Here is a 14,420-nt window from a genome sequence, read left to right on the forward strand (position 1 = left end):
GGACCTTCGTCCCTTCCTATGCTCAGTAGAGTGACACTAATCTCTTACTGATGTATGTAACTCAATAATCATAAAACTAAGCGTGTCTCATGCTGTATATAACTGTTCTTAATTATTTTTTTAGGATACTGTGTTCAGGTTAACAAAAAACCCGTCCCAAGAATCTGATGTATTTAGAAGCACTGATTCTCCCGTTGCTCATAATGTACTGGATCGCTATTTTGAAGACAACAAGAAATCTTTGGGAGCTATTCTCTCCAGTTTACCTGGGGCTGGCTTAAAAAGAAAGCTGTCCGGTGATGTGAGGGATTTACAAAGCTTGGATGTCCCCAATAAGATCCCTAAAAAAGGTTTGTGCTGTGGCTTAGAAAGGGGATTTCTTTTGCATATGCTTAAAAATGATAAACTATTGTTTCCTCTCCATTTTGTAGGTGTAAATGAAACATTTCTTATATGAATTGGAATAATACTTTCTAGTATGTTCCTTTCTGCTCTAACAGTGTTACTCAGCCATTCCTGTCTTTTTAGAGCATGTAGAGTTTAAGATGTAAAAGGCACTGAAGTTCAAATACTGTTTACATTATTCCAGAGCAGTTTTCAATTCATTCAGTGAACAATGCATTTTTCTTTCTCAAAAAGGGCATTTCTAACGTGTAATCCACTAACAGTTTAGTCTTTGTGTTGCTGGCAGCGTTTCAGTTTTCTAGGTCTCAGAGGTATAGGTGCATTTCATTGTCTTTCTATAGGCAGGAAAGATACAGTAAGCCTAGAAATTAATCTTTAATTGGCATCAGAAAGAGTCACATGCAACTTTACATGAAATTTTCCGAGCAAACAAAGAAGCCCTTTGAAGGATAAGAAGCCCACCCAGTTTTCTGTCACTTGATAGCTGTGCTTACAGTTGGTATGCTTCTCAGGCTTCCAACAAAGACCTCTGAAGTGTTTTTAGTACTCTGGGGAAAAAAAAAGCTGAAGGAAATATATTGCACCGAGCAGTGAAATAATTGGTTTAAAGGGGCTTTCAAAATTCCACCGCATTAGTGTGCATTTTTCCCCTTAGAAGAAATAAAAAAAACATACCTCCTTGACCAAGATGCCTTGAAATATCTCAAGTCTTCAAGTGCTGCTGTTTGCCTACCACCTCTGCAAATTACCGATTTACAGCCAGTTTCTGATCGTGGTGGTGTTAAGGGAAAAACACTGTACTTTTCTGTGAACTGCAGACTCGGTAAATAGATTGTGAAACCTGACACTCCTCTATCTTCACAGCAAAGGCCAGAGATTGCATTTTACCCATGGCCATTAATTTCTGGTCTGTGCTAGATCCTGATGCTGTGCTACTATTTGCAGAGTGACACAGGTTCTTGCTGTTACTAAAGGCCAACATGGAAGATGTAGGTTAAAGATAACGCTGTTTTCCTTTGTAGGCCACGCTAGTGCCCTCTCCCCCATCCTGTCTGTGCTCGAGATAAACCAGATGCTGAGCATAAGTTATCCTTTAACAAAACATCCCAGTGTTTTAACTTAACATAAAAAGCTGAGCATTTTTTTTTCCACAGTCAAAAGTTTGGTTAATAAAAAGGACACGGAGGTAGTATTTGCAGCTCTGTTGCAACTCTTGCTGAGCAACAAAGATGTGGGCTGTAAAAAGTTGCAGAAACTTCTTGTATTGATGTCATCAGAAACCTAAGCTGAAGCTGATACCTCTTGAGCTTAAATACTGCTGTGGAGTTTGAGGCCTGTGTACTTCAGGTGTGTTAACTGCAGCGATACACACCGACTTCAAGAAACAGGATGGGCAGAATTTTTTGTGTTTTCTGTTTGCCAGTGCTGCATTAGCTCAGGTAACTCCAGTAGTCCTTAAATTTGAAGCTGCCTGAAATGTGGGATTTCCGCAGCAGGGTAGTCCAGCAGAGTGTAAGCCTCTTTATACTGGTAAGAAAAATTACCCCTGCTGAGACATCTATAATAAACACTGATGAAATAGTTTAACTGTGTGTAAACAAATTAAATTCTGGACTTAACATGCTTAAAAACATCTGGCCAGGCTGATGTGGGAGTGGTGGTGGTGGTGGTGGGAAAGCAATAGCAGAATATTTTAAAAACTAGGCTTTGAAAAAACAACCATTTTTGGAGAAGCAAATCATGGGTATTCAGCTCTAAAATGCTTTCTCTGGCCATAGACATCATCCTCTGCTCTCCAAAAAAATTTCCTGCCAGAAAGTCTAAAACCTAAATGGAAAATATGTTTTCTTTTTGGAAGCTTTGTTTCAAATAAAGAGAGAAATTAGTTTATGGAAAAATAACTTAGTATTTGAAGTTGCAGTAATACTGAAATATTCACTGTAATTATCATCTTAACTTCTAGATGCAGAGGTTTTACCGGAAAACACTGTCATCGCTTCAAGCGAGATACCAACAACTCTTGTTGATGCGTCGGACTTTGAGTGTTCCCTCTGCATGAGGTATGGCTATGCTGACCTGTGATTAAGACCTGAAAGCCTTTCTAGCTTCTGAAAAATGTTTTCACAGTGTCAGTCAGAAGGGAAACCAGCCAAAGAATACCTAAATCATTGCTTCATTCCTTTTTCCTTAAACTTGCATCTAATGAATTGTTACAGACGCAATCTTCGTTAGGCACCAACTTTGTTTACCTCTTCTAAAAATGAAAACCTCTTTATGTCATTGGAGAAAAATGTCACCTATGATTTATACAAAAGCAGGAAAGGATGAGATGGCGAGGTCTAGTCACTCGTTTCCACCGTTCGGAATCTGTATTGTTTATGTTGGCAGCTTAGATTTTTGTTCCATGTTTTCGTGTGCAGGTTGTTCTATGAACCTGTTACCACTCCCTGTGGACACACCTTTTGCCTCAAATGCCTTGAGCGTTGCCTTGACCATAATCCACATTGCCCACTCTGCAAAGAAAAGCTGTCAGAAGTAAGTATGTCTTTGCCCCACTTAACGAAGGAAGTACAATACCATGTTCTTCACAAAGTATGTATGTGGGGGTTTTCTGTGCCCTACTTACAGAAGAGCGCAGTAGTACCCACAGCATCAAGCTGTGCACGGACCTCATTTGCTCCAGGATATATTTCATTGTTCCTGTTGGGGGAAAAAAAGTGGGATTTGCTGGTGCTTAAGGGAACAGAGACACCCTGCATCGTGTCAGGCTGGTGCCTGAGGAGTCCCAGCTGTAGCCTTGCTCCTACCACCTCTCCGGTCTGTATCTCTGCTAACAGTTGAGCCCTCCTTGGTCAAAACTTGTGCACCAGTAGACATAGTATGTATCGTAGTGTCTTGGGTAGCAGTAACCTGGCAGACTTGTGTAAAAGGAATATGTGTACCTTCTGCAGAAGTAAGGAAGAACTTCCTTCTCTTGGTAGTGGTACAAATTCTGTCAAAAGCAGGGCATGGGGGTAAAATTAATGGGTGCTAGAGTGAGCCACGTACCCAAAAGTGGAAGTTCTGATGCCCAAAAGCTGGATATGTGGAATAGCCTGTACAATCAAGAGCTAATGTGCTGTTTCCCCTCAGGAAAGGGGGTGAGTTGGGTGGAAGAGATGTTACCTGACTTCTCGTAATCAGACTTAAAAGTTGACTTTTTTGCAGTTTCTGGCGAGCAGAACTTACAAAAAGACCGTCCTTACAGAAGAACTGATAGTCCGTTACTTGCCAGAGGAATTATCTGAAAGGAAGAAAGTTTATGAGGAAGAAATGAAGGAATTATCAAAGTAGGCTCTCTTACTGCTGATTGCTGTTATGAAAATGTGTTTTTATCTAAATTGCTGAGGAAACTTTTTGTTTGCTTATTACAGTGCACAAGATTAATGAATTTGTAAAAATGAACCTGCCACATTTCTTATTTTTGACATGGTTGTTGCAGATAAACAGAACTAATAAGCTTGTATGGTAGAGAGGCACAACATTATTCTTAAAATAAAGATAATTGCTTTATTTCTCTGAATCATTATAATATCAGCTTTGCAAGTTATAATGGGGCTTGGCTGGCAGTAGAAGCCTAATTATAAATGTGTTATGCTTCAGGTCAGGAGAAGTTCAAAGATTCATAGCTATGTCAGTGATGTGCAGTGTCTTACCCTACAACTCAACTAAAAACAAAAACAAAACATGCAATTAAGCCTTAAAAAAATAATATGGGGATTAGCAGCCTTCAAACTTAAAGGGCTTTACCGAGCTTTGGAATTCTCCAGCACCTTGCTTTGAATGCGATTAGTTCTTAGATACTGTATTACTATACATGGTCACGACCAAAAATCTTTAAATGTGTTATTTTAGGTAATGCATCTGTATGTACACTTTTGGGAAACTGGCTATTATTTCCTGACTTCTCCTCTATAAAAGTAGATTAGATGGATTGTTTCCTTAATGCATCAACAGAAAGTTTGTTTGGTGAATGTGACAAACCACAACCAGATACGCGTTTTCAAAGAATGAGTCTAAGGAAACCACCGGAACCAGTGTTGTATTAAGGCTTTATGCTGTATATAGCTGTGCCCAGGAGAAAATTGAACTTTTTAAAACAATTATCTTACAGTTTGAATAAAGATGTTCCCATCTTCGTATGCACCATGGCCTTCCCTACCATCCCTTGCCCACTTCATGTCTTTGAACCTCGTTATCGCCTAATGATAAGAAGATGCATGGAGACTGGTACCAAACAGTTTGGCATGTGCTTAGCTGACGAATTAAAAGGGTAAGGAGAAGAGCTAGAATGTCCTTTGTTGCAGTGTTGTCACGCTGATGGGGTACTGCAGCACAGTATACTTGTCTCCCTGTAGTTCCTTCCAGTCCTGTACAAACCATTACAGACGTTGGTGGCTTTTTAGCTTAGCATATCAAACATTCTTTTGGACACAAAAAATGTGTTTTTTTTATTGCTCCCCTGTTGCATGGATAGCAAGAATACGACTCATCCTGCTACTACAGGCTCCAAAAATAGCACTGAATTGTGTATGTGTTTGGAAAGCTTTCTAGCCTGTCTGTTTTAGTGAAAGCTGAGTCTGGATGAGGTTGCTCCTCTGTCTGCTCAGTGAAAAACAAACAAACAACACCAAACAAATCCAAGCCTTGCACAGCTTTCCTGCATAGGCAGAATCATTTGAATGAGACAAAGTATACCCTTGACTGAGAAGCCTTTTTTGCTGCTGAACATTGCCTTTCGATGTTTGTCTTTACTGCTGTGTTGCAATGTCTAAACTCTGCAGTGAGTGGGTTACGTTGTCTTTCTATATGATCCTACCTTTAATTCTTTTTTGGTGAATTCTGATACTGGTAGGTTTCCAGCTCCTTATGTAGAGGCTAAATACTAATCATTAGGTAAAAGTCTAGAGGAAAACCTTCAGTTTTTAAGCCCTTTATAGGTAATAGTTTTTTTTTGGGGGGAAGAGGATAAGCTGGAAAAAAAATAAGGTGGTCTTAAGAGAGATTTGTTTTACAGGATAAGAGTAGGTAGTTCTTGACTTCAAGAGAGTAACGCAGAACTGCCAGTGTGGGAACCCTTAAAAACACATTAAGTGTCCTCAGGAGCAGCATTTTAGGAGGTGATCAAGGCAGGAGCAGAGGGAAGGGCAGTCATATCCAGGTTTGGCAGCCTTTCCTTGTCAAGTTTGTTGGCTTCTTTTATCTTTCCTACTCCTGGATCAGAGCATGAAGGTGGCAGTAAGAACATAGGAGATGCTTCAGCTTTCAGCTGAATACAAGCAAATACTTGTGAGGAAAAAAAAAATGACCCTACGACATCAGTGATGTCAGATTTACTTGGAGTCAGGTCTAATGCAGAGGTCCAAGGCATTACAATCCTAAAAACATGCAAACATATTTATTTGGTAGTGCCACAAAGGGTGTTTTAAAAGGCAGCCAGTATGGTTGGATATGCTTAGTATGCCCTGTCTGTTTTGAGCTATTGGAATAATTAAACACTTTAAGCATGGTAACTTTCAGTTAAACCAAAAACACTGAAGCGCAGGAAGCCTTCATCTGTAGTCACCTGGCAGGCTGTTGTAGCTTCTTACACAAGTAAAGAAATTATTTTGTTTACTCAAAATTGCGAAATCAGATGGGAATAAAAAAGTAGAGAAACTTGTTTTGCCTCATCTGCTAAGACACGGGTATGGAAGGCTGAGATTCGTGCCTCCCTTGAAAGACAGGGTGACAGGGCATGTTCAGTTCATTACCTTCCTCTGTTTTTTAGCCCATTTAGTCCATAGAGCTGTTTTAAATAGTGCTTAGGCTGATTTTGCTGTAAAAAATTCACTTCCTGTAATCTCAGCAGTCGAGTGCATGGGGCTTAGTGGTGTGCAGCTGTACTCCTCTTGTTTGCATAGTGCAGTGGCCAGGAGAGAAGGGTTGTTCACAGCAGTCAGCTTTTTTCCTCCCCAAACCATGAATTCTAGCAGAGTAGAAGCAGGAGTCCTTTCCCAGAAATGTCACTTCTCCTCATTGCTCCAGAGTCACAAATGGCCAAGCCCTGATATGACAAGCATTTCCCTGATGAAACACGTATTGGACCCCGTAGGGATTTGTTATCTTGAGATCAGGCTAGATTCAGTGCGTTCTCCTGGTTAGCAGTAAGCTGAGGTACGAGGCTGCAAACGTTGGCAGATCAGCTGTCACGGTGACGAACGGCTGTGGGATCAGCTTCTTTAACGAAATAACTAAAGCACGGGTGCAGAGTAGGTAAAAGCCTGATAAATTAAGTGAAAGAAACATGCAACAGGTTTTTGAGGATGCAGTGGAAACCTGTGCTGACTAAATCTAACAGATACAATTGTGCTTTTATAAAGAGGGTGGTTTTTTTATTTTGTTGTTAACGTAAAGGATACAAGTGCAAGGAAGAGTCTTGCTGTGTAGAAACCTTTTCCTTCTAAAGCCTGTAATCCTCTGCTTACACCTCAGAGTAGGGGGATTGCCCTCCCAGCCCTGCATTTGTTTCTCAGTTTCTTGACTTCCTTATGGTATCTTTACCCATCTTGTTTTCTCTGCAAAGCAGGTAAATTTGCCCCTAGCAGCTGGCAACTCACAGCATGAAACATGCTTCATTTAGTTTTCCTGTCCCTTCTCTACCTCCCCTAAATACTTAGGCTCTGAAGGTGCTGCTGCCCTGGACCTCTGAGGGAAGAAGGCAGAAAGGGTGGGGGTTGTGTGGCTGATGTGCATAAGCAAAAATGTGTTGTCACCTAGGCAAGGACCTCTTTCAAATAAAAAGTGGTGCATTAGGCCCAGTATTTGTCCTGATGTGTATAAACGCTTGTTGATGACTTCCACTTTTATGCCCTTCTGTCATTTCAGATTTGCAGATCATGGCTGTATATTAGAGATCAGGGACGTAAAGTTTTTTCCTGATGGGCGCTCAGTTGTTGATACAGTTGGTGTCCGTCGTTTTAGGGTCTTAAGCCATGGCCAGCGAGATGGATATAACACAGCAAACATCGAATATCTTGAAGATAAAAAGGTGATCTATGGTGCAAAGTTATTCATACCCATGTATTGCTGGATTCACTTATATAGCCTTTTCTTGTTGCATTTCAAGTTAGCTGTGCATTATTTTAAAACCAATATCATTATAAACACTGTAGCTCTATTTTGACAACCGTGGAACAAACTTAGCCTGTCTCTTACACACTTCCCTTTCTTCCTTTCTATCCTTGTAATTATCTCTGCTTGAAGTGTTGCATTGCCTTCGTGAATCTCTAAGTAGCTTCTGATACCCAGGTGCTGAGATCTGTCATGACATGTAGGTGACATCAGAGTCATGTTTTAAAATCGATAGAGGCTCGTCACCCTTCTAAGAACACATGCCTCTGTTAGTGGAGAATTGGCTTTTCTCTTCTTCCACTGAGCACAGGATATCTGTTTCTAGCTTTGGCAGACTTTCTGTGACTTTCCCAGCTCTGGTTTGCAGAACACCACCTCAAGCCAAGTGTGGGAGACAGTTCTTGAAACGAGCTCTTAGCTCTTACGGTTGCTGTGCCTGTGCAAGCATCCGTCAAAGCTGGCTGAGAGCAGAGAAGTGCAGGGAGGGGAGTAGTTTTTAAAAACAAGTCCTCTTACGACACCTGTATCAAGTGAGGTGCTTGTGATGGGTGTTGGCCAAAGTATGAATTTTTGGCCTTGCTTAATTATAGCTTCCTGGATCATCTTCAGAGCACATCTGTAAAGCCTTGATATCTCTTAACGCTGAGTTTAGTAGTGATCTTGTGCCAACTGATGAAATCAATTCTGGTGTGGAAGAGCTACGAAGCTCTTCAGCACACTTTTGTAGTTGAAGTGCAAGTCTAAAATCCTGGTAGGGCTCTTCCAGCCTGTACAGGATGATGCAGTTGTTTGCCAGGGCAGGAGATCATGGAGGTGCCTCCCCCCACAGAAGGTCAAAGCATGTAATTTGTTCACACCGATGGCTCTGCTGTGTGTATAGATCCCCAGAGAAGGGTGGTGGAACATAGGTGTAAAGGCATTGTTTTGTAGATGGTGCCAGAGACCCACCTCTTTATAATTAGTGAGATTTACCTCGTCTCACTTGAGAGGCTGATGTCTGAGTTCAGCACCCTATGTTCCTGTTACGTTTGGTGAGAAGTCTCAGTCCAAAGCTGCCTATTTACTTGCTCTGTGGTAGATACCTACCTTAAGATTAGCTTAATTGCCCTGTAGAACTGTTTCTCCTTGCCTGAGAAGGGCATGCACAGCAGCTAGCTCAGATGTGTGTCTGAGTAGCAGAGATGAATCACACCGTTAGTGAGTACAGATCTAAAAGAAAAAAACAAATAGCAGTGTTGTTTTTTTGCTGATGCTTTTTTTCTTTTTTACCTAATGGCTAATAGTCGGACCTGTACAACTAAAGCACTCCTTGCCTCAACGAGGGTCTCTTTTTTTTTTTTTTTATGGCCATTCCTGTACTGGGAAATCATCTGCTTTCCCTGCTTCCTGCCTGCTCACGTGTCTGCCCTCCTCCACCTTCTCCTTAGCTGTTTTACCATGACCTTAACACTTCTAGAAAGCATTGCAGATTTCTAAATGCTGTAGAATCCCTGTCCTTTTGCTAGCTGGGAGTAGAAATTCTTTCATTTTACCATACAATGTAACGATGTTCAGAGGTTCTTTTGTGACTGGGACTTGAGGTTGTGGGTTTGAGATGATTAATATGATGACCCAGGATTAGAGGGCAGATTGTTCTGTAGTGCCAATGTTTAGCAGGGTTATTAATGAGGCAGTAACTTCTCCAAGAAATGTCATTTCAGAACACGTAGGGGAGGGTAAAAAAGACTTCACCATCACAGGTTTGAAATATGAGACTTGGGTACAGTTTGCTTAGATAAGGACATTTGAACTGCTGTAGTCACTACATTATTGTGCTTCACTTGCTTCTGGGAAAGCATATGAACTCCGTAGTATCACATCTGTTTTGTTCCATCTCCCTTCTCTTAACAATAAGGTTGAAGGACCAGAATATGAAGAACTTGTCCGCCTTCATGATTCAGTTTATGATCAAGCTGTTGCCTGGTTTACTTCTCTTAAAGACAATATGAAAGCGCAAATTCTCAATCATTTTGGGTCCATGCCAGGAAAAGAACCAGAGCCGCAGGTAATAAATCCTGACGTATTCATTCTTATTTTATATATATAGTTTCTACACCAAGGTATTTTCTGACAGAGATTTTTGCTGTATTTTCATATGTTCTAAACTCTTATTTACCCAATTTTGTTCTCTTAGCATTAAGTATGAAAAACAATTATTCTATGTCAATGTAAGTTGATATATTAAAAAGATCAGCCTTAAAGGAGGAAATAGACAAGGAGAGCACCTGAAATTAAGTGCTTAGTTTCTGGTTTTTGTTTTACAATGACTTCGAACAAATAAGAGGTGGGAAGGAGGGTGGTGGCCTTCGTCAGGCAGTGTTGCTGAACACATGATTGAATGTCTTTCCGTTCTTTTACAGAGCAACCCCAGTGGTCCTGCCTGGTACTGGTGGCTCTTGGCAGTGCTGCCTCTGGAGAACAGAGCTCAGCTGGCGATACTGGCTATGACTTCCCTTAAAGATCGCCTTATCGCCATCAGACGCGTGTTGATATTTGTGACTCGCAAAAGACCCAGATAACATGGACTTCAGTTGTGAGTGGGCACTGAAAGCATCTCATGACAGGTTGTATGGGGGGGGGGACAAAAGGGGAGGGGTTGTTTTTGGTTTTTCAAAGGTTCTTTCAAAAAATGAACAGCCCTTTCTGACTGTGTCCGGCATCCATCAGTTGCATCGGTTTGTTATCCTGGGTATTCACCAAACCTTGCACTCTCTCCTGTTGTCCTGGTGAAATCTGAGCCTCTACAAAGCTGTGCTACAGTTAGAATGTAGATGATAGATGTGGATAGTTGCTTCAAAGTACTATGGTAGAGTTAATATTTCTAGCCTGTAAGAGAGTTAAGTACTAGAGTAGCACCATTGGCCTACGTGTGCTTTGGATTTCCACTTAGTAGGAAGAGGAAGCTCGACAGTGGATTGAAGAGGTGTTTCCTAGACGTCCCTGAAGGTAGTGAACAGAAGAGGAGCTGTGCTTCCCGGCGGAAGTATGCATGAGGACTATAACGAGCAGTGTGCTCTGTTAGTGAACTGGTAGGCAGTCTGTCATACACCCACATCTCTCTTTGTCAGGAAATAGCAGTCTGTGAGGAAAAAAAACCTAAGCCGTTTGTGGTCAAGGCATCTGAGGATGTTTATCTGAAAGAATAATAGCTACTGAATAAGTACACTATTCAGTAGCCTTAGGTAATCCCTTGTGTTGTGATTTATGTGTTGTAGCGGATTTAGTATGTACAAATGTCTGGAAAGGTGTACTTTGGTTTATTTGAAAAAAAAAATCAAAGTAATCCTAGCTGGTCTTATCACTAAATTCAAATCAAACCGGCTCCCTAAAGTATGGTGAACGCTGCTGTGAAATAATGATTTCACTCCAAGTACTAGGAAGGCAGACTGCAGTTTTCTTCAAATGTGTTCTGCAAGTGGGACTGACGAGGATAAAACACGATCTCCCATTTGCCTGCGGTGTCATGCCAACCTCATGTTACGTTGGAATGATCTCTGTTGAACGTGTTTCAAACCAAAAGTATTGTAGTTTAGTACCAGTTGCTGTATGTGATGGAAATCAGTACACAATAACACCGTGAAAGGAGGCGCAAACCGAACACTATAAAGGCAAGTTTCAATGCAAGCTCAAGTCAGGTGTTAACCTTCATTTGTGTTCTTGATTTTTATATAGTGTTTTGTTAATATCTAATTTTCATAGCTATGAAATTGATCGCTTGTCAGTCAAATGATCAACGTTTGCTCAATTGCCAATGAAATAACTAACAGTGTTACCTATTCAATTGGCATCGTTTCCTATAAGTAGAATTGTTACTACCAACAGGAAAGAAGTTGACTTGAATCTCAATGTGCTGCAAGCGTAGCAAGACCAATATAAAGACTTGTTCATGTGCAGAAGTCTGGTAAGATGAAATGGCTGTTTACCTAAATGGTCAAAGTGCCTGGTTTCTTTTTTTAGTTCTTTTGTCCTTATTTGTCAATGAAGATGTATTTAAACTTTTTTTTTTTTTTCAATTTGCACATGAGTTCTGGAAGAAGACTGCATTCAACTGCAGTAATTAAGTAATTACCTGTTCTCTTTGGGTATTGTAGTTATAACCTGTGTGGTCTGGGAAACAAAAATACAGAGTTTTTTTCCTTTCAGCAAGTGGCTACCACAAATGGTTTCTGTAACATACCCTGAATGTACTGTAACTGCCTCTACCTTGAACACGCCTTTTCTATTTAAATAATTTGTAAGTATATTCTCTGAATTGTGAAGTGCATAACTTACAACCAATGATGTAATAACCTCTACAGTAGCCTTCTGCAAGTTCTGCTACCATCACCAAAATACTAAAACTCAAGTTGAGTGCATTTCCTCCAGGATTTGAAGATGCTGAAGAGAAAGCGTTGAAATACAAAGCAATTTTGAGAGAATTGCTCTGTGTATGGGGGAGGAAATGTCAGAATTCAGTAGGTCTTCAGCCCACTGTCAGTTCAGCTACCGAAGGGTGATTTTACAAACTAATTCTCAGACCAGAAGATGGACTGTCTGATCTTGCAATCCTTTCTGTTCAACTTCCTGTTCTTCCCATCCCTTTCCATGCTGCGTATTTCTTCTAGATTCACTCATCTCGTTCCTTCATGTGTGTGGCCTAGTTTTGAGTGTTAATAGTTTGGCTGCAAGGGACACTGATGGTATTTGTATATTGCTGGTCCCTGATCTTACATGTGCTTAATTTTGCTTTTAGGAGTGCGTTTAAGAAAAAAAAAATCAAGGTGCTAGTTAGTGTCTTCTTGGCTTTGCCTCAGTAACTAATGTGAATATTCTTCTTTGCGAAAGTGATTTTTCAAGATACCTACTGTTGAGGTACTTCTGAGAGGAAACCCTACAGAACAAAAGAGGTTGTTTACTGCTGTTCTGTAACGTGTAAAGACATTTTACATGAAAAGTGACATTACTGTGTTCATGAAGGCGTGCATAATTAATGAAGTGATAGTTATCGGTGAGAAAGCTGAACTGTAGAGGGATTTTTTTTTAGTCGAGGTTTAAAGCGATTTTTGAGTATGTCAGTGGCTGATGTTTTGGATAACTGATACAACTTCGGAATTGTCTGTGTGTGGATGCAGATAATCATATTAGCAGCCCAAAGCTGACATTTCTTCCAAAACATTGAATGCTGATCAAATAGCAAAGCTTTAAGAAAACAAAAAAAAATCACCACTACCCTGTGGTACTCGCTTTCTAAGGGAGAGTATCCGTTTCTTTGTTACCAAATTATCTCTGCCATATAGTCTCTACAGCATCCAGTAGTACCTCACTGGACCAGCTAGCTATCTCGTTCCTCTCTTGGCAGGGGGAAGTGTCTGCGTCACGGCCGTTCTGCGCTTTTGTGTAACTTGTCACCAGGGTACATGTGGAAGCACGGAGCTGAGCTCCTGGAAGAGATAGACAGGATTTGTTGCCTTTCTAGCTCATTACACTTTTCTTGCTTGCTGTCCAAGCAAGGATGCTGGGGTATATGATGAGTCTTTTCACTGTGGTGAATGTGGCCCTTCTTTATACATCATAAAGAGGCCAACAACAAAAAAAAATCCCTCTACCTCTACACCTGTTGTTCACCTGTAAAGCTTCAAGCTACAAAATTATATATATTTTAACCTTTTTTTGTCTTTCAGAAGCATACTAATTGTTTGCCACTGAGGCCTTTTATCTACTGTATTTTAATATGTTCATTTGATAGTCATCGAGATCTCTTTGTACTTCTAACCTGTAGATCTTGTCATGTTTCTTACTGCTCCTTTTTCCTTGTTCTCCAGTCCACTTTTAAATTGATAAATAGAAAGCTGTACACTCTCTATTCCAATTACATTTTACACTAGTGGAACTGGTATTTTGGTAGCGCCTTAATTTTGCAGTTGTGAAATGATTGTATCAACTCTTATCTGGGGCTTCTGACCAGATTTAAATGAGTATGTTTAATGTAGATAAACTTGAAACCATTTTTTTACTGTTTTAAAGCTAGTTATGAAATGGAGTGTGTACATATGTATAAATATAAATTATTAATCTGCACCTTTTTGTATCTAGTAAATACCGGAGGAGTTCATGTTCTAACCACATTTGGCACTTCTTGTTGCATAAGCAAAGCCAAAACTTTTTTTAAAAATTGCAATGTTCATTTCATGTATATTTGCAATATTCATGGGAAATGTATTTAATTTATGTGATATTTGGAATAAAACAGATTGAATTTATAAGCCTGTGAGTTTGTGGAAAAGCTTGTTCGCTGTGTTTCTGAAGGGAGAAACTTGGCTTCTTGTTTTGTAGCTGCTCAGATGAGAAGTGGGTATTCTTTAGCTCCAAGTCAGAGAACCACAGGGTCATAGAATGGCTTGTGCTGGAAGGGACCATAAAGATCATCTAGTTCCAGCCCCCCTGCCATGGGCAGCCACCCGCTAGGTATGTATGAAATGTACCATGTCTGGTCCCATGGAATAAATCCTAAAAAAATACAGTTATAATTAAGGATGCAAAACGCTCTATTGACAAAATCCAGTGAAAGAAAATGGCTCTATGGCACTGCAGGGATTAAGTGAGGTTCCACCACAGGTCAGTAGGTGTGGCTGGGTGCACCCAGTAAAGGACTCTGGCGCGTGGGCTGGGCTCCTTGGGCAGCAGCATCAGAGTGCAGTTGTGAGAAAGCAAAGCAAGTTTCTGGAAAGCGTGTCCCAACTTCTCAAGCAAAATCGGTCTGAATTGACTTACAGATTTCATTGTTTTTTTCTTCACAGATTGACTTCAGCCTTATTCATGCTGCATTTGTGCCTGTATTCACTAGG

At 40.5% G+C, this 14,420-nt stretch overlaps 1 protein-coding gene across 2 annotated transcripts in view; it reads left to right on the forward strand.

Annotated features, from left to right (window-relative positions):
* The window catches only part of LONRF2 (LON peptidase N-terminal domain and ring finger 2), a 34,268-nt gene extending 20,430 nt beyond the window's left edge, over positions 1-13,838 (forward strand). Inside the window, exons 5-12 of one of the 2 annotated variants that reach the window (XM_068680613.1) lie at positions 125-350; positions 2,369-2,465; positions 2,826-2,940; positions 3,613-3,734; positions 4,559-4,717; positions 7,312-7,474; positions 9,452-9,601; positions 9,957-13,838. In XM_068680613.1, coding sequence (XP_068536714.1) covers positions 125-350; positions 2,369-2,465; positions 2,826-2,940; positions 3,613-3,734; positions 4,559-4,717; positions 7,312-7,474; positions 9,452-9,601; positions 9,957-10,115 — 1,191 coding nt within the window. In that variant the 3' untranslated portion in view covers positions 10,116-13,838. The remainder of the gene's footprint in view (positions 1-124; positions 351-2,368; positions 2,466-2,825; positions 2,941-3,612; positions 3,735-4,558; positions 4,718-7,311; positions 7,475-9,451; positions 9,602-9,956) is intronic. The other variant, XR_011096044.1, reaches the window with a different exon arrangement.
* Positions 13,839-14,420: the final 582 nt, after the last annotated feature.

This window comes from Anas acuta, chromosome 1 (assembly GCF_963932015.1).
Source record: "Anas acuta chromosome 1, bAnaAcu1.1, whole genome shotgun sequence".
NCBI lineage: Eukaryota > Metazoa > Chordata > Aves > Anseriformes > Anatidae > Anas > Anas acuta.